The sequence below is a fragment of the Protobothrops mucrosquamatus genome, unplaced genomic scaffold (genome assembly GCF_001527695.2).
Source record: "Protobothrops mucrosquamatus isolate PMUCROS unplaced genomic scaffold, P.Mucros_1.0 scaffold2604, whole genome shotgun sequence".
Taxonomy (NCBI): Eukaryota; Metazoa; Chordata; class Lepidosauria; order Squamata; family Viperidae; genus Protobothrops; species Protobothrops mucrosquamatus.
In genome coordinates, this window is record NW_015388658.1 from 141,469 (window position 1) to 160,989 (window position 19,521).

At 45.7% G+C, this 19,521-nt stretch overlaps 2 protein-coding genes across 2 annotated transcripts; one reads left to right on the forward strand and one right to left on the reverse strand.

Moving 5' to 3' along the window:
- Positions 1–1,287: 1,287 nt before the first annotated feature.
- Positions 1,288–11,657, reverse strand: LIX1L (limb and CNS expressed 1 like). The gene is made up of 6 exons (XM_015825369.1): positions 11,321–11,657; positions 7,254–7,417; positions 5,592–5,732; positions 3,830–3,925; positions 3,238–3,315; positions 1,288–1,558 (listed from the first exon to the last, which is right to left on the reverse strand). Exons 1-6 carry the CDS (start codon positions 11,655–11,657, stop codon positions 1,316–1,318), a joined length of 1,059 nt encoding a protein of 352 aa, XP_015680855.1. The 3' UTR covers positions 1,288–1,315.
- Positions 11,658–12,025: 368 nt separating this feature from the next.
- PEX11B (peroxisomal biogenesis factor 11 beta) lies at positions 12,026–18,120 on the forward strand. The gene is made up of 4 exons (XM_015825370.1): positions 12,026–12,185; positions 13,934–14,049; positions 16,210–16,411; positions 17,610–18,120. The coding sequence occupies exons 1-4, from the start codon at positions 12,130–12,132 to the stop codon at positions 17,980–17,982; spliced, it is 747 nt and encodes a 248-aa protein (XP_015680856.1). The 5' UTR covers positions 12,026–12,129; the 3' UTR covers positions 17,983–18,120.
- The last annotated feature ends 1,401 nt before the right edge of the window (positions 18,121–19,521 follow it).

The window sequence follows — 19,521 nt, forward strand, 5'->3', positions numbered from 1 at the left end:
TGCCACAAAAAGGAGTGGGTCAACTTATTCTCCAAAGCACCTGAAGGCAGGACAAGAAACAATGGGTGGAAGCTAATCAAGGAGAGAAGCAACCTGGAATTAAGGAGAAACTTCCCAACAGTGAGAACAATTAACCAGTGGAAAGAGCTTGCCTCCAGAAGTTGTGGGTGCCCCATCGCTGGAAGGTTTTAAGAAGAGACTGGACAGTCACTTGTCTGAAATGGTCTCTTGCTTGAGAAGGGGGTTGGATGAGAAGACCTCCAAGGTCCCTTCCAGCTCCATTCTGATTGACTGACAGACTGATTGACTGAAAAGAAGAAAATAAGTGCCTTATGCTTGTAATTTAGGGAGCACCAGGGAATTTTGCGGCGAGACCACCCAGCAGATTAATATGCCGCTCAAAATGCAGCATTATTCAGTTAAAGTACAATCTGAGTGGTGGTTGGACCAGAACGGAAATGAGTGTTTTAAGTGCTGTGCTTATAAGTGATAAGATGGTGTATATCGAAGTACTTTAACTGTAGCTACGTATTTGCGTAACATATATCAATGCATTATACCCAGGGGTAGGCAACCTTGGCTCTTTTATGACTCGTGGACTTCAACTCCCAGAATTCCTGAGCCAGCATGGCTGGCTCAGGAATTCTGGGAGTTGAAGTCCACGAGTCATAAAAGAGCCAAGGTTGCCTACCCCTGCATTATACCCTAATAACAAACACTGGCATTATTTTGGCAGCGTTACTTTTCTACAGAATACTGATATCTGTACAATACCTGGATAGAATCAAGATTTGAGCACGAGACTATTTCTCCAGAAAGGCTACATTGTTAAGTGTGTTCTACGAAAAGTTCTTCAGCAGAGAGAAAAAGAGAACCAAAGAGGTCCAAGTATAAAATCTATACAGAATTTTTAACGATTTTTGTTTTTTAAAAAAATGTGCAACTGGCCGTCTGTTCTTGGAAAATGAGGCCTCGGAGGCTGTTCAGTGACAACAGTTCAGGTGATTAGAATCGAAGCCAAGTTCTGAACAAACTCAACATTTTTTCCCCTCCAAAATGTTAATTCAGGTTTCCTTCCCTAATTGGAGGATACCTTACACTTAGAACTAAAAAAATTAAGGCAATTAAGATTAGGATCAAATTCTGCACTAAAGTCTCCTAAACGCAAACATCAACATTGCACCATAAAATTAGGGAAAAAATCTGGTTGAATTCTGGGCTTCTTCGTATCTGTAACATTCCTTTCGACCTCTTCAGCAAACTATTGTAGGAAGAGAGAGGAGTGAAAGGAGAGAGGAAGGGCTACGTTGGGGTCCTAGCAGTTGGAAGAATGCATGTTCCCCAGCTGGCCAGCAGCCAACATCAAGATGTCTTTCTTCTCCTTGTGAAATCTCAGCTCTTTTCCGGCGAGCCGAGCTTCATCCAGTTCCCGCTCTGTCGAGGCCAGCTCCCTGGAAAGGGCCCCTGGGATGTTCTGCTCCCGGTTGACCCAGTCCGTTGCCATCTGGTTCCGTATGTCATCATCCAGAGCACGGTGGGAATAGTGTGCCAGCACCTCCTGGTGGGGGGAGGAGAGAGAGAGAGAGGACATGAATGGGGAAAAAGATGCTCTCCCAAATTCCAGAACCAGCAAAGAGGTTTCTCTCCAGTCAGGCAGACGGCTTCATGCCGTAAGTCAGGGGGTGTCAAACTCAATTTCATTGAGGGCCGCATCAGCATTGCGGTTGCCCTCGGGGACGGGTGGGTGTGGCCTACTGGGTGGGCGTGGATGGAGTGGGTGTGGCCTACTGGGTGGGTGTGGCCAGTTCTACATCATTCGCGTCAAGGGTGCCTGTGGGGGCCTGGGCAGGAGTGGGACAGATCTGAGGGTCTCTGGCAGAAGGGGGGGGGACCGGGGCAAGCGCCAAAGCATGGTCCACTGGAGGAGCCTCACAGTTCCTCTCAGGCCATGCCGGGGGGGGGGCTGGATGGTGGTGCGGGCTGCCCGGAGCCCTGGGCAGCAGAGGTCAAATGCCCAGCCTGGCCCTTGAGCGCCCGCGACACCAAGCCCAGCCCCACTTCCTCAAGGCTGCTGCTCAAGGTTCTCCTGGTTTCTCGCTGTTTCCAGACGGCCTTGTGGAGCTAAGACTGAATGCGTTTCAGCATAGATGGCCACCACAAAATTGTACTGGGCCAGGGCCAAGGCAGCGGGGGCCGTTCCCTCACTGTTTCCAGGATGGCTTCGTGGGCCACATGAAACCACTTCGCGGGCCGCATCCGGCCCCCGGGCCTTGTGTTTGACATATCTGCCTTATGTCGCCCTTCAAATAACTCACACAAAAATATGGAACAGTAAGTGACCAAGGCAGACATGACTAGGTTCTTGGTAAAAGAACTGGAGCAATCATATACAAAGAAGAGGGAAAAAAGTAGTCCCTGGCAATTAGTACAGGTAGTCCTCGACTTATGACCACAATTTATGTCGCTAAGTGAGAAATTTGTTAAGGGACTTTTGTCCTATTTTACATCTTTTCTTGCCACATTTGTTAAGTGACTCCCTGCAGTTGTTAAATTAGTAACCCGGCTGTTAAGTGAATCTGACTTTCCCTTAGCTTCGCTTGTCAGTGACTCCGGGACACTGCAACCGTCGTAAATATGAATCAGTTGCCAAGCGTCTGAATTTTAATCGTGTTACCGTAGGGATGCTTGCAACAGTCACAAGTGTGAAAAATGGTCCCTTTTTTTCAGTGCCATTGTAACTTTGAATGGTTAGGTGTGTGTCATGTATGTGTTTCACTTTGAGAGTGGGCAACTAAATTTCATTTTTGATGTGTGCCGTTGTGCCCACAGTAAAAAAAAATGACAAGGTTATCTTATCTTATCTCAGTCAACATGCTGTTGTAAGTCAAGGACTACCTGTAACTTGCTGCTAGAGCCTATTCCCAATTTTTTATTTCGATCAAGGGTGGACAAGTGGAATTAGTCCGAGCTCAGAGTCTTCTGGCTTAAATTAAAGGGAGTAAAAAACGCAGCTTCTCCATTTCACTCACTTCTCCAAGCCACAGGAAACCTTCGTTTGTGGCTTTGTTTTCCACAGAGACCAAAGGTGCTTTAAAACAGAGGAGAACTTGCAGCCCTCCAGGTGGTACCGAGTTCCAGCAGCTTCAGGAAGCTCATAGCGAAGATGTTCAGCCATGCCGGAGGCACTTCGGCTTCTGTCCGCTGCACAAAACCCGCAGATCCTTTAAACAAACCTACCTGTCGTGAACACTGCCTCTCCCGCATGGCTTTAAGGCTACCATTCCAGTGTAGCAGCTGGAAAACTGTCATTAGCTCCTGGCAAAGAAAAGCAGGCCAATTTTGAACATGGTTATCAGCAGACTAGATGTGCCCAAAGCCATTCCGTCTCCTGTTGAGTGTTCCGTTTCTGAATATCGCACAAGATAATTTGCCCTTCAATTTGTTAACATAAAAAACTACTGGGTGATTCATCATTCAACAATACTCTGGAGGTTTCCAGACTTTTTTAAAAATCTAATTCTGATCATGTCAGAAACAGATTTTCAGGTTACCATCGAATGAATTCGCCCGTGTCACAAACATTAATTCCTTAAGCATTTCTTATAAAGGCATTGCAACAGGCTTTTAATCTTAGGATATCTGATGATTATTTCAGAGTCCTGAGTTGGTCAACAAATTAGGAAGAAGAATAACGATCCTACATTTCTGTGCCAATTCCACCTCTCCTGCATATTTTGCATCTCCTCTTCCTAAACAGTTACTCGTAATTAAGTCAGTAGGTCAGGTTTTAGCAGCAAAAGTCTGGATTGCATAATCCAATTAAGAATACCTGGAACTCTAACATGGATTTCCCTTTGTTGGACTCCAACATGAAGCGGAAAGCACCAATACCTGTACTTGGGCTATCTGCTTCCTCTCTGTTGCCCTGTTGGAAAGACAAGCATTAGGTTAGATTGGATTAGCGTAAAAGGGCCAGCTTTTTATACAAAAAGGATTCCTATTTTAAGAAGAGTTTTCACTCAAAGCTGCAGTTTTGGGATGTGAGTTGTATAAATATATGAATATTCTATAGGGCTGTGGCAGAGGTAGCCCTTAACTCATGACTAGCTCAGGGGAAGACAACCTTGGCTCTTTTATGACTTGTGAACTTCAACTCCCAGAATTCCTGAGCCAGCCATGCTGGCTCAGGAATTCTGGGAGTTGAAGTCCACGAGTCATAAAAGAGCCAAGGCTGCCTACCCCTGGACTAGCTTAACTCATGACTAGCTTAGCAACCATTCAAAGTTACAACTGACCCCCCCCCAAAAGGGGCTTACAACCTCGATTTGAAGTTCGCTTAATGAACCTTATGGGTTCACTTAACAATTGTCAGGTGCAAGAAGTCAGGAACCATAGTAGAATTCAAACTAACTACAAATTGATTTTACGCTACTGATACAGAAGATTCTGAACTACTAATGGTCAAAGCAAACTGGCACCAAATAACAGATTTTTTGGGGGGGGCTGGATTTACAGGAACACAGAGACTCCAAATTGAGGATGTGTTTGACCCCACCTGCTTCTCTCCTACAACAACCACAGCATTTACTTAATGCCATGTTTGCTTAACGGCCAACGCAACAAAGTTTGTAAAATTGAGCACAGTCATACGATGGCCATTTTACGATTGTTACAACCTACAAACAAACTTGTGGGCTCAATTACTGTTACGCAGGAGAAAACCACTTCTAAAAATCCTGTCAGTATAAAAAGAATGTTATTAGGCATCCCCAAAAAGATATCGAAAGTTTGTGATGGTGGCGAGTATCTGTCGCTTGGGTGTAGGATGAGGCTGGAGGTTCCTTCTGCGAGCTTGTCGGTTGGTTTCTGAACGTTTAGTTACCGGGCTAGGTAACATCTTCAGCAGAGTTTAGGGTGTGTGTGCGTGTGTCTGTGTCTTTCTGCTTATAAACGCTTTGTGTGGTCAGTAAGTCTTGTGGTGGGTCAGGCGTGGGTATGTCAAGTGAGGGTCTTGTGATGGAGAGGTCATGTCAGGTGAGGGTCACTGATAAGTGAAGTTGGCTGAGGGTCGGTGCTGTTCCTAATTGGCTGTGCAGTTGATTCGAATTCTGAGGGGTTTGTAGGCTGCTTGTAGGTTGATGTGTGTTGATGGAGTTGCTTGTGGAGTGCCAGGATTCGATGAACTCACGCGCGTGGCAGGTGGTAGCGTGGCCGATTAGTCCTGTATTGCTCCAATGGAATCGGTGCTGTTTGGTGTCAGTGTGGGTAGAGATTACAGATTTGGGATTGTGGCGTTTGATTGCCAGCTGATGTTCACGTATTCTGTTTTTTAATCGATGTGATGTTTGTCCCACATAGAATTAGTTGCAATTGTTACAGTGAATTTTGTAAATTACATTGAAAATGCCAAGGGTAAATATCATACACACACTTATAACTGGGAGAAGTACACAACAATGGTCAACACTACTTATTTTCATTGCACACATAGAAGCCTTAGCAATAAAGGATTCCAGAAGGATTCCTAAAGATTTATGAGTTTTCCCTACAATTATTGCCCTACTAATTACAGAACCTTTAAAAGGACTTACATTGAAAGATGCCAAGGCCTCGATAACACTTTTCTCAATAAATTCATCTGTGATTCTACGGGATGGATGTTCATTGAAGACTGAGTTCATCAGTGCAATTTTTGCAGCACTTCTCCTGGCTTCGGCCTTCGTTGGACAAAACTGAAGTGGGGTTGGAGAAGAATACAAGGTAGACGTAAGAACGGAAACTATATGGGTAAGTTAACAAAGTTATCCCTAAATTTTAATTGTGCTGCAAAGGGCACTATTGAATTGCTGTTCTTTGATAGGCTGCAAGTGTCAGAAAGCTTTGAAAGCTCAGCATCCTAGAAAGAAGGAATCTCACAGGATGCTGAAAGTCAGCATGTACATTTTACAGAAAGAAATCCCACAGTAATACTTGTCAATAAAATTAACTGGTTTAAAACCAAACTCCAGCGACTTGATCCTAAACACCCAACGCTATTTCCAAGGGCTCAGATATTCCTGTTTATTTTGGATGCCTGCTTCAAATCCCACAAACGGAATAATTTAGCCAAAAGTCTTTGCTGCTTTAGGCTCTGTTAAGCCCAGGATTTGGAACAGCTGAGGATTACAGCATTCCTGAAACTTATTGCTGATATTATGCAGTTAAAGGTGCCACACACTTCGAATTTTTCACATTTACGGTACAGTAAATGTACAGTACAGTACATTGCTATGTCTCATAGCTTGCCTTTTCATTAAAAGAAAGGCTGTTCAAAACTAAAGGTATTTTCATCAATTCCATCTGACTAGGATTCCATAATTTTTTTTTCTTTTTATGACCCTTCAAACTCTTTCTTTGGGGTGGAGTCAGGACGACTAGGTGGAGCTGAGCGTTTACTGGCTGGATGCCCTTCCTGACGCCTACGCAGAGTTCACAGCAATTTTCTCTTTGCGCCCTGTTAGAGAAACATCTGTCGCTGCAGGGGATTGAACTCTCAACCTTCCAAGTGGGAGGTGAGAGTCTTTACCTCTAGGCCAGGGGTCTGCAACCTTAAACACTCAAAGAGCCACTTAGACCCGTTTCCCACAGAAAACACTGGGAGCCGCAGCGCACGCGAGGGGTGGGGAGCTTGATTGAAGAGTTTAATTAAAAAGAAATAGAGGCTGCTGTGCATGAGTTCTCTCTCTCTCTTTCTTCTCCCTCTCTCTTTCCTCTCTCTCTCTCCCTTTCCTCTCCCTCTTTCCTCTCCCTCTTTTTCTCTCTTCCCCTCTCCCTCTTTCTCTCCCTCTCTTTTTCTCTCTCTCTCTCTTTCTCTCCCTCCCTCTCTTCTCTCTCTCCCTTTTTCTCTCTCCGTCTCTCTCTCTCTCTTTCCCCCCTCTCTCCCTCTTTCCAATCTTCTGCTTTCCTGCAGAGACGCAGCAAAGGGAGGAGCCCCGCCCAGTAAGCTTGTCAGCTCGTCAGAGAACAGCATGAGGCCACTCTTTTTACACACACACACACACACACACACACACACACACACACACACACACACACACAGAAGGGAAGTGCAAGTGCCTCTCTCTGTCTCTCTCTCTGCAAATGGCAGAGGAGGCTGGGAGCCGCAGGAAAAGGCTCAAAGAGCCACATGAGGCTCCGGAGCCGTGGGTTGCTGACCCGTGCTCTAGGCCACTGCACCGTTCAAGTCTAAGATTCCATAAATGAGACAATCTAACCTGAAAACTGCCAAAACAGCTCCCTCCTGGCAACGTAACATAGCAAATGTAAGGAGGACTGTTGGATGGAACCATCTCGTAAACCACCAGAGCGCCATTTTTCAGATCAGCACCACGTGATTGCTTCATCTGCCAGAATTCCTGAAGCGCTTCAACAACATTGACTGAAAAGAGAAAAGCAGAGTCCATCAGAATATTAACAATTATTTACACACACAGCTACAACATAAAAGCTTTCCCGATCATTGCTGCAATTGAAGAATCCAGAGAGCTACTACAGATAAGTTTTCAATTTGCAACCACAATTGGGTTCACTGTTGTAATTGCGGAACCAGGTTAATAAGTAGCCCCAGGGAAGTTCATCATAACTTTGAATGGTCGTTAAGCGATCGATCGTAAGTCAAGGACTACTTATAGCAAAAAATGCTCCTCTAGGAAGTCCACCCAGCTTCTAAAATTAATTCATATATAGACACTACAATTTTTAAATAATAACTAAAAGAACCAAACAGAAAACTCAAAATTAAGGTTTAATTAAATGCTGGACATAATACGCTAACTAAAGATAATATATTTTTAATCTTCTAAAATGTTTTTTCAAATGAAAAACCAGAAATTTCAGTACTAATGTTAATAAATACTTTGGCGTAACAAAACTCATGACTTTTTCCCCATTGTCGGAGCTGGGGTGGGCGCAGTTTCGACATGACGCATCCGGCCCGTGGGCTGGCAGTTTGACACCCCTGCTCTATAGCTACTTTAAGTTAGCATCTACTATTTATAATGTAGAGCATATAAGTAATCCTCAACTTACAACAGTTTGTTTAGTGACCGTTCAAAGTTACAAGGGCACTGAAAAAAGAAACTTGTGACCCTTTTTCAGTTACGACCTTTGCAGCATCCCCATGATCATGTGATCAAAATTCAGATGCTTGGCAACTGGTTCATATTTATGACGGTTGCAGTGTCCCAGGGTCATGTGATCCCTTTTTGTGACCTTCTGACAAGCAAAGTCAATGGGGAAGCCAGATTCACTTATCAACCTTGTTACTAACTTATCAAGTGCAGTGATTCATTTAACAAATGAGAGAAGAATGGTCGTAAAATGGGGCAAAACTCACTTAATAAATGTCTTGCTTAACAACAGAAATTTTGGGCTCAACTGTGGTTGTAGGTCGAGGACTATCTGTTTGCTAAACATTTATGAATCCTAAGCAATGGAAGAAACACCAGCTGGAAAGTACAACTCCTCCGTATAAGAAACTACACGTGTGAAGCAAAAGAACAAAAATCTCTAAAAATGCTCATGAAGAAAAGCGGTTTTTTTCTACACTTCCTGCTACCAAAGCTCAAATATTTACAGTCCGAAATCACACGTGTTCTTTATAAACACTGTTTACTCTCTTGGTCCCAAACTCTGGTTCTTGCCTTGCATATGACACACATCTGACTTGCATATTTAAGAAAGAGTAAATGATTCCATATGGCCTTGCAGGCTTTCAAGAGCCAGAAAAGGAGCTCTAAGTCAAGCTATAGACTGCCTGCCAAGCATTTACTGTTTAAAATGTACAAAACAGCATTCACTGGATGCACTCCCTGCTACCCAACTGCCACTTAAGCAAACAATTGTAGCCAATGACCTCAATATGAAAACAGTGGAAGTTTTTTTCCCTTAGAATCGTATAAAACACCTTAGTATATCTTCCTCTATTCCTACATGTATTTCTTAAAACAATCAAATAGATTTTGAGAAAATAATTGACAGAACTTTACAGAGTTCCAGAACAAATAGTTTGCAGTTCAAACATGGTCCAAACGTTAGTGTTAGTGCCGCTTTAAAAAGCTTTGGTAAGAGCACACTTGGAAAATTGCATCCGGTTTTGATCGGGACAATATGAAAAAAGATGTTGAGACTCTGGAAAGAGTGCAGAGAAAAGCAAGAGAGATGATTAGGGGCTGGAGGCTAAAACATACAAAGAATGGTTGCTGGAACTGGATATGTCTAGTCTAGTGAAAAGAAGGACCAGGGGTGACATGACAGTAGAATTCCAATATTTGAGGGGCTGCCACAAAGAAGAGGGAGTCAATCTATTTTCCAAAGCACCTTAAGGCAGGATGAGAAGCAACCGATGGAAACTAATCAAGGAGAGAAGCAACCTAGAACTAAGGAGAAATTTTCTGACAGTGAGAACCAGTGGAACAGCTTGCCTTCAGAAGTTGTGGGTGCTCCATCAATGGAGGTTTTGAAGAAGAGACTGGACAGCCCTGTCTGAAATGGTATAGGGTCTCCTGCTAGATCAGGGGGTTGGACTAGAGGACCTCCAAGGTCCCGTCCAGCTCTGTTTTTCTGCTGTTCTGTTAACTGAAGATTTTTGCTCCAAACTATCAGAAGTGAAACCCATGTACAGATAGTCCTCAACTTACGACTACAATTGAGCCCAAAATTTCTGTGGCTAAGCGAGACATTTGTTAAGTAAATTATGCCACATTTTACAACCTTTCTTGCCATAGTTGTTAAGTGAATCACTGCAGTTGATAAATTGGTAATCTGGTTGATAAGTGAATCTGGCTTCACCACTGAGTTTGCTTGTCAAAAGGTTGCAAAATACGTTATGAGCGGATGAATTTCTCCAGCCACACAATGTGGTATTGAGCAAATTGTCTCTTCTTTACTAATCATAATCATGAAAAGGTAATAAAATTGAAAAACTACACAACGTCAACAGTGCAGGACTGGCAGGAAGGTGCTATTATTAAAGCAATCTCAGATGTCGCATATCAGATGGACAGAAACAGAAGCCTAAAGAAGCTGTGCTCAGAAGCACAGGGCTGCATCAAACAGCCTGCCAGAAAAGGAAGCCTATCATTATAGTGTTGAATTTAAAAGAGACCACAATTATATGGTTCAACTTTCTGCAATCTTCAGTAAAAACAACTAAACCATCCTTGCCAGACGGTCCCTCTTAAAAACCTATAAAGATGAAAAGTTTGCCACCTTGACACATGTTCACCTATAAAGCCACTTGACAGGAGTGAGTCCATGCAGGCTGACGCTCTGTTCTCGTCTCTGCTGCCTTTATCACCAACAATGAAATGCATCCTAGTCTATCTCAGGGGAATGGATAGTCCTATGTTCAGAAAAATGTTCCACGCGTGATCAGAAACACAGCACCCCAATGAGAAAAGCACCCTGTATATGTTCACAGGCCCAGCCTCCATAATTAACCAATGACCCCTGCTCCAGGTCTACGACCACTCGCCACAGCCAACTGGTCATGGTTGACTTCACTGCAGCCAACTCAACGCAGCACAACTTGCCACAGGACAAGAGTTACCCTAATATCGAAGAAATAGTCAAACAGAATCATTAAAGGATGCCAAAGGAGGGACAAATGTGAATGACAAAACTTTAAAAAGTATTTTTTTAATTACTTTAATTAAATTGAATTGTTGAATTCTCCTGCAAGTTGTCCCATGCCAAGTTGTCCTGCAGTGAGTTGTCCATGCCGAGTTGTCCCATTCCACCTTGCTCCCACTTCCCTAAGCCATTACAGGCAGTCCTCGACTTACAACCATTCGCTTAGTGACCGAAGTTACAACAGCGCTGAAAAAAAGCGACTGACCGCTTTTTCACACTTACAGCCGTCGTAGCATCCCCCCCGTCACACAATGTCCAAACTCAAGGCGCTTGGCCACTGGATTCGCATTTATGACCCTTGCTATGTGTCCCAAGAGAGACGTGATCCCCTTTTGCGACCTTCTGCCAAGCCAAGCCAATGGGGAAGCCAGGTTCACTTAACGACCGCGTTACTAATTCAACGGCAGGGCTTCCCTTAACGACTGTGGCAAGGAAGGTCGTAAAACGGGACAAAACCTCCCTCAACGACGCCTTGCCTCGCAAGGGAAAGGTGGGGGCTGGAGTCTGGTCGTAAGTCGAGGACTACCGGCGTCTAACGGGCCTGCAGGCCGCTCCCCCTCCCCCTCGATCCCGGAGCAGCCCCGTTGAGGGGGTGAAGCCGAGGGGAGCCGGCCTTCTGCCCCGGGGGGGGGCGGGGGCGGCTCCTCACCGCGGCCGTATCCCTGCGTGTGCTTGGCGAAGCTCCGGACCACGGCCTCGACGGCCTCCCTCAGGACGGCGGGCGGCCCCGCGGCGGCCCCTCCTCCTCCCGGGGGGCTCGAGGCGGCGGCCCCCGCCGTCACCCCGGGCAGGAGGGAGGGCGGGAGCGGCGGCGGGGGCGGCGGCCCGGGGTCCCACTCGCAGTCGGGCTCGCCGCCGCCCCCGCCGCCCAGGGGCGGCGCCGAGGCGGCCGAGGGGAGCAGCGCCCCCGCCGTCACGCCGGGCCGCAGCGAGCGCAGGGTCCCGCCGACGCCCGGCTGCAGCCGCTGGACGCGGAGCGACTCCATCCCCCGAGGCGAAGAGACGCGGCGGCCGCGCGCAGCTCCCCTCACCCACCCGAGGTGTCAGTCTTCGCTGGGCGGCCGCCGACCAATGGCAGAGCGCCTTCTCCGGCGGGAGGCGGGCTCTCCCGCCCTCTTGCCCAATCGTCATCGTGAGTCTCTCAAAAGCGGGGAGACTGACGGCCGAGTTGCAGTTGGGTGCCCCCCCCATCGGCGTTGGTTAGCCAATGGGGATCGCGAACAGAAGCGGGCGGGCGCTCCTGAGGCTACGCAACGTCGCCCATCCCGACCTCCGTCAGCAGGAGCCAATCAGAAAGCTGGGATGAATTTGACCCTCACGCGCTCCTGTAGCGGAGGCGGAAGTGCAGGTGTTTATCTCTTCCCCCCAGGGCCCGACAGTCGGGCGAGGGCCGAGGCGGTCCGCCAGGCGGAGGCTGCTCGGTCGGTTCCTCCCTTTCGGCGTCCCTCGGCCTCCGCGATGGATTCCTGGGTCCGTTTCAGCGCCCAAAGCCAAGCCAAGGAGCGGGTGTTCAGGTTTGCACGAGCGAAGGGCGGTGGGTGAAAATCCCGGAGTCCAGGCAGTCCTCGACTTACAACACTCCGTTTAGTGACCGTTCAACGTTACAACGGCACCGAAAAAAGTGACTGGTGACCGTTTTTCACACTTACGACCGTTGCAGCATCCCCGTGGTCACGTGATCCAAATTTGGACCCTTGGCCGCTGACTCCTATTTATGACCGTTGCAGTGTCCCAAAGTCACCTTCCGACAAGCAAAGTCAATGGGGAAGCCAGATTCACTTAACAACCGGGTTACTAACTTAACCACTGCAGGGATTCACTTAATAACGGACAAGGTCATAAAATGGGGCAAAGCTCACTTAACAAATGTCTCACTTAACAACAGAAATTTCCAGCTCAATTGCAATCATAAGTCGAGGACTACCTGTACTTTATTTTTAAAAATCATGGGATGCATTTGGTTTAAACTGAGTTAATCTCAGCTGGGATTAAGAGAAGAAGAAATTTGTGGCTCAGGATTGACCTTTGGGGCCCTTGGTGCTCTCTGAGTTTGGTGATTTTCCTGCAGAAATGTTAATATCAAACTAGTTAAAGGCAGCTGCCCCACTGATTCCAGTTGTGCTTTGTATTGCAAACATGGACTTGCACATCACTAGGGCACAACAAAAACAATGGCAACACTTGCTTTCTTTTCCTCTTGGTGTTGTTTTTCTCTCGTCCTCACCCCATGGATGAAAAAGGCGTAGGTGCCCTTAACTATGTCATCCAAATTTTTATTTCTTGCCCCACCCACACTCTGTCACTTCTTCAAAGAGAATTTTAGGGAGGCTACCTTGGAAAGAATTTGGGTGTCTGGAAACTGAGGCAATGAAAACAGCATGGGTATCGGCAATGAGGGCATCAAATCTTATGCTGATAGGTGATAGCAAAAATGCTGCGGTTTGTTCCTAAAAGTGGACCCCCAATTTCCTTCCTTCTTGTTTACTTATGTGTATGTAATCGCATAGGGCAGGGTTCTTCAAACTTGGCCCTTTTATGACTTGTGGACTTCAACTCCCAGAATTCAGCATGCTAGCTGAGGAATTCTGGGAGTTAAAGTCCACAAGTCATAAAAGGGCCAAGTTTGAAGATCCCTGGGATAGGGCAAGATAATATCAAAGAATTTATAATAGAATCTAAGCAAACCATATGCTCTTATAAGGAAGAGAATAATTTTGGGTCATGTCCCTCAGTAGTTGCATGCTGGTGTTACCTCGGGGTTTAACGATTTACTCTGTAAACTCAAAACGGGGTATTAGAACGGTGTAAACAATTCACTTAGTGATATTACCTATTCAATCATTGGACCAACAATTCACTTAGACCGAAGGGGTAACTGAACCGAACAGGTTTAGTCACAAAAGGGGATGACATGACCCTGGGACACTGCAACCATCATAAATACAAACCAGTTGCCAAACATCTGAATTTTGATGAGGTGACCGTGATCGAACATGCAACGGCCGTAAGTATGAAAACCAGTCCTAAGTCACTTTTTTCAGTGCCGTTGTAACGTTGAATGGTCACTAAATCAACTACCTGTAGAACCAAATTGGGGGGTAATGACTTGTCCTATAACTCCTCTCTTCTTTTTGTATTGTCTTGCCTTGCTTAGCTTATGAGCTAGCTGTGTCCAGCTGGTTGTATGAGGATTATCCTAGGCTCTTTAGCAACAAATCTCGTTTAGATCTTTTTTAACTGTTTGTTCTTGTATTCTCTGCAGAGCTGCCCAGTATGCCTGCACTCTACTAAGCTATGCCCTGCAGAAGAATGGCGCTGGACCTGATTTTCTTGCTAGGATCAAGCAGCTGGAGGCTCATCTGAGTTTGGGACGCAAGCGTAAGTGTGATGGGAATTGACTGGGGTGGGAGGGCAGAGTTGCAGCAGGCATTTTGGCCCTGGAAGGGCAAGAAGGTGGAGGAGGAGAAAGAGAATTTGCAGCTGAAGGGGAATTTGCAGCTGAATCAAAAGCAAGGAGGGAGATAGCAGAGGAACAAATAAAGAGGCAGAGAAGAGATGGAGTCTGTAAGGATGTTGAGAGGCACGCAATGCCAAAGCTGGCTATGCCCCCAAAGAAGGGTAAGCAGCAAGCAGGAGGATGGCAAAATTTCATCTGGGCACTTATTTTTGCTGTTAGGACAATCTACCCACGCTGCCAAGCATCTCACTATTAATAAAGAAGATTATCTGTCACTCAGGGTTGAAATGAGGGCTCCTGGGTGCTCTCTGAGGCCTTGACTTACAACAGTTCATTTAGTGACCATTCCAAGTCACAACGGCATGGAAAAAAACGACTTATGACCGTTTTCCACATGACCTCTGCAGCATCCCCATAATCATATGATCAGAATTCAGATGCTTGCCAACTGGCTCATATTTATGACGGTTGCAATGTGCTGGGTTCATGTGTTCAGCTTTTGCGACCTTCTGACAAGCAAAGGCAATGGGGAAACTAGATTCACTTAACAACAGTGTTACTAATTAACAGTTTCAGTGATTCACTTAACAACTGGGGCAAGGTCGTAAAATAGGGTAAAACTCACTTAACAAATGTCTCACTTAGCAACCTAAATTTTGGGCTCAATTGTGGTGGTAAGTTGAGGGCTGCCTGTATTACTTTTTCCCTATGCAAAATTTGCATTAATGTTTACTTAACCTACACAATGGATTGCAAAAATGTAAATGGCGCCTGTCACTTGTTATGTGGAAAAAAAATAGGATTCAGTGGAGTGTGCTTACTTTTTCACCGGATGGTAGGAAATGTTTGGGAGGATTTTCGTTCCCTCTGCTCTCTTTCTCAGTCAACCAAAAGTAGTTAGTTGCCTTAAGGATTCATCCAGGCAATTGCTTGCCATTCTCCTCATACAGAAGATTCTTAAAGTGAATATAAAGATAAAATCAGAAACTTCTCTTTTGAGTTCAATGGATAAAGACTTGGGGAAAAAATTGGGACTTTGATGGGGAAACCATAGCAAGATGACTTCATGCACAAAAATGGAAGGACACTTTGATCCCCACAATGGATGAATAAATGGCTGCAAAAGTCAGTGGAGTTAGCAGAGATGGCTAAATTGACTGCTTTGATGAAAGAAAAAATACACAATTAATTTTGTTTCTATTTGGAAACCGCTTCTGGTTTGTGCTTGAGGTGGGAGAAAAATGAAACTTTGACTTGGGGTTTTACTGATTAGATAGATTTATTGTTATTGAAATTGCTAGTTTATGCTATTGTGTAAAAGTTAAAAAGTCGAGGTTCGATGTTATTCTCTTATTCTACTGCACCAAAGAGAATCGGAAGTTGATGCCTTTTCTTTTTCCCTTCTTTTCTACACTTTTCCCTTCCCTTTTCCGTCTCCTATTTTTCCTTATTTGCTTCTGCATTTTATATTGTTGTTGTTAATTGCGAAGTCGTGTCCGACCCATCGCGACCCCATGGACAATGTTCCTCCAGGCCTTCCTGTCCTCTGCCATCTTCTGGAGTCCATTGAAGCTCACGCCTGCTGCTTCAGGGACTCCATCCAGCCACCTCATCCTCTGTTGTCCCCTTCTTCTCTTGCCCTCCATCTTTCCCAGCATCAGGCTCTTCTCCAGGGAGTCCTTCCTTCTCATGAGGTGGCCAAAGGACTTGAGTTTCAACTTCAGGATCTGGCCTTCTAAAGAGCAGTCGGGGTTGATCTCCTCCAGGACTGACCAGTTGGATCGCCTTGCAGTCCAGGGGACTTGCAGGAGTCTTCTCCAGCACCCTAGTTCAAAGGCCTCCATTCTTTGGCACTCAGCCTTTCTTATGGTCCAACTTTCACATCCATCCATTGCAACTGGGAAAACCATGGCCTTGACTATACGCATTTTATATTATAAACTAATAAAAAGAAAATAGACAATAAAAAAAGTAATTGCTTGCCATTCCACCCAGCCTATTTCAAGGCCTCTCCCTTGGCGAGCTGTGAAAATAAGCCAGGGTGGATTGTGCACGTCTGTGACTCTGGGCTTCCTTTCCAGTATTCCGGCTGGGGAACTCTGCGGACGCTCTGGAGGCAGCCAAAAGAGCCATCCACCTGTCGGATATTGTCCTTCGTTTCTGCATCACAGTGAGCCATTTGAACCGAGCCATGTACTTCGCCTGTGACAACATCTTGTGGGCGGGGAAATCGGGTCTCGTCCCACACATGGACCACGAGAAGTGGAGTCAGCGGTCATTCAGGTGAGGTGGAACCTCCCTCCCTCCGAGCTTTGACCTCTGCTTGAGGGCTCCCAAGTTGTGGAGGAAATGGCTAATTCAGTTCCGAGAACGCAAAGCAAGTCTTATCAAATTAAAAATTTCGAAGTGCTCTTTAGAAACTAATTTCTTTATACCACAAAGAGCTTTCAAAAGCAACCCTTTAAACCAGGGGTAGGCAACCTTGGCTCTTTTACGACTCCTGGGCTTCAACTCCCAGAATTCCTGAGCCAGCATGGCTCAGCATGGAAACCTCTCCCTTTCCCCTCAGCATGGCTGGCTCAGGAATTCTGGGAGTTGAAGTCCACGAGTCATAAAAGAGCCAAGGTTGCCTTCCCCTTGATCTAGGAGGCTCACCGCTTAGAACAGGAGGACTTAGGACAGGGGTAGGCAACCTTGGCTCTTTTATGACTCATGGACTTCAACTCCCAGAATTCCTGAGCCAGCATGAGGGAAACTTTGACCCTTCATGACTGGTGGACTTCAACTCCCAGAATTCCTGAGCCAGCATGGCTCAGCATGGAAACCTCTCCCTTTCCCCTCAGCATGGCTGGCTCAGGAATTCTGGGAGTTGAAGTCCACAAGTCATAAAAGAGCCAAGGTTGCCTACCCCTGCTTTAAACGATCATCTACAGATGTTGCATGCCTATAATGGAAACTAACCAAGGAGAGAAGCAACCTAGAACTAAGGAGAAACTTCCTGACAGTTAGAACAATTAACCAGTGGAACCACCTGCCTCCAGAAGCGGTGAATGCTCCAACACTGGAAGTTTTTAAGAAGAGACTGGACAGCCGTTTGTTTGAAATGGTATAGGGTTTCCTGCCTGAGCAGGGGGTTGGGCTCGATGACCTCCAAGGTTCCTTCCAACTTTATTATTATTATTATTATTATTATTATTATTATTATTATTATTATTATTACTATTAATAATAATAATAATAATAATAATAATAATAATAATAATAATAATAATAATAATAATAATAATAATAATAATAATTGCTAAAGTCCAATTTAGATGGCAAGGGAAATTCTGGGCTAAGAAGCTTTTACACACAGACACACATATAAGAGGCCTTGGGAATTTTAGGTATGGCTTTTGAAATATTAGGTTGACTTTGAAAGATGAAAACAGTGTATATATATATATGTTATTTCTTTCTTTCTTCACACCCTTTCCAGATATTACCTCTTTGCGCTGATTATGAGCTTGAGCCGGGACGCCTACGAAATCCGGCTGCTGATGGAGCGGGAGGTGAACGCCAAGTCTCACAAAGGAAGCTGCAGAAATGGCAGGTCCGCCCCGGGGGAGGATCATCGCTCCCAGCAGTTGGCCCAAAGGCTGAAGCTGCAGCTCTGTCTCCTGGCCCAAGTGCTGCGGAACAACCCTCCGCTGCTGCTCGACGTGATGAAAAACGCCTGTGACATTTTCATTCCCTTGGACAAGCTGGGCATGTACAAGACCAGTTCCGGTTTCGTGGGTCTCTGCGGCCTGACCTCCTCCATCCTCTCCATCCTCACCATCCTCCACCCGTGGCTGAAGCTGAAACCTTGACTGGCGCTGGTCGGCCTGGCTAGCTGAGGTTCTTCCTCTCCTAAATTTCCCAGTCCGGAAACTAGGTTAGGGAGCTAGTAACATGGCAGACTCAGCCAGCCAGGCCCTGCTTGGGAAAAGGGGTTCCTCTGAACTGGGGGGGGGGCTTTGGAAAAAGGAGGGGAGACCCTCCTTTTGCACTCTTTAAGTTGAGCCCAGCAGGTTGACTAGCAACTCTGGGAATGGACCTTGTGGGGGCCTTTAGTATTTGGGTTATCGGGCCGGGGGTACCGAAACAACATTCTTATGTCCTATTTATTCCGAAAGAAACAAACGGAGAAAAACTGCACTAGCCATGTTGTAGATCAGGGGTAGTCAACCTTGGCTCTTTTATGACTCGTGGACTTCAACTCCCAGAATTCCTGAGCCAGCTGTGCTGGCTCAGGAATTCTGGGAGTTGAAGTTCACGAGTACCCCTGTTGTAGATTAACGAAGTTATGTTGCTTCTCAGCTAGAGACTGGGAACAAACCACGTTTGTTCCCTGTGTTCAGGGTCTCCCGGCTTTTAATTCATAGTTGGGATGGCCAGAGGCTTGAGGTCCCGAAGAATAAACGTTTTGACACCAAGACTGACTCTCGTTTGTTAATAGGGATATAGGACTTACAAGTCAATGTTGTGATCTATGGCACTATTTACTCATGTTGAATTATTTTCCTTCCTCAAAAACATTTTTAAATAAAGTTAACCACTGAGATATAAGTAGTTGGCTAAATGTAACCACGCTATTTTTTTCCCCTTGTATATTTTGTTTTTTTATAATTGTTGGGAACAAGAAAATAAGTCTGGTTGTCACGACTGAACTTCCAGACAACTCTACCTGGGTGACTGAAAATCTTCATCGACATACTTAGAGGACACAGGTAGTCCTTGACTTACAACAGTTCATTTAGTGACAGTGTCAAGTTACAATGTCACTGAAAAAAGTGACTTATGACCATTTTTCGCACGACTGTTGCAACATCCCTCACGGTCACATAATTTACATTTGTATGTTTGACAACTGGCTTGTTGTGAGTCCGTGCCAGTCAGTGGATCCGGCAGCTGAGTCTGGGGAAGAGGAGGAGGAGGAGGAGCCTGGAGACCCATCAGAGTCGAGGAAGCTGAGTCAAACTCTGAGGACTCACAGCTGGAAGACATCATAGACGCTCGCAAACGCAGACAGGCAACACGAGTAGGACAGAGGGAGGCAATGGGGCGACTCCAAGGGACGAGGAGAAGGCATTGAGAAGCCACGCCTTGGGGCTGCATAATAAAAAGGGAAGGTGTGGGCGGTGCTGGTTGCTGACGGCAACTGTTTGCAAAGGACTCAAGTTTCATGGAATCCTGTTTTGTTTGCCTTGCTTGTGAACAATTCTCCGTTTGCATCGTGTTCTGTTTGCCTCTGCTTTTGGGACATTTCGCAGGTCTGTACCTAATTAATAAAAGGGGTTGGTTTTCCCTGCATTTCCAGCCTACTTGTTAAAAGAGGGGTTTGTCCTTGTAAAGTTAACAAGGACTCA

Coding starts and splice junctions, on each gene's coding strand:
- PEX11B (XM_015825370.1), top strand. CDS start 12,130: ATGGATTCCTGGGTCCGTTTCAGCGCCCAAAGCCAAGCCAAGGAGCGG. Junction 12,186..13,933: donor GCCAAGGAGCGGGTGTTCAG/GTTTGCACGAGC, acceptor TATTCTCTGCAG/AGCTGCCCAGTATGCCTGCA. Junction 16,412..17,609: donor TGGAGTCAGCGGTCATTCAG/GTGAGGTGGAAC, acceptor CACCCTTTCCAG/ATATTACCTCTTTGCGCTGA.
- LIX1L (XM_015825369.1), bottom strand. CDS start 11,657: ATGGAGTCGCTCCGCGTCCAGCGGCTGCAGCCGGGCGTCGGCGGGACC. Junction 3,926..5,591: donor AGGCCTTGGCATCTTTCAAT/GTAAGTCCTTTT, acceptor TCTTTCCAACAG/GGCAACAGAGAGGAAGCAGA. Junction 3,316..3,829: donor AATCCATGTTAGAGTTCCAG/GTATTCTTAATT, acceptor TTTCTTTGCCAG/GAGCTAATGACAGTTTTCCA.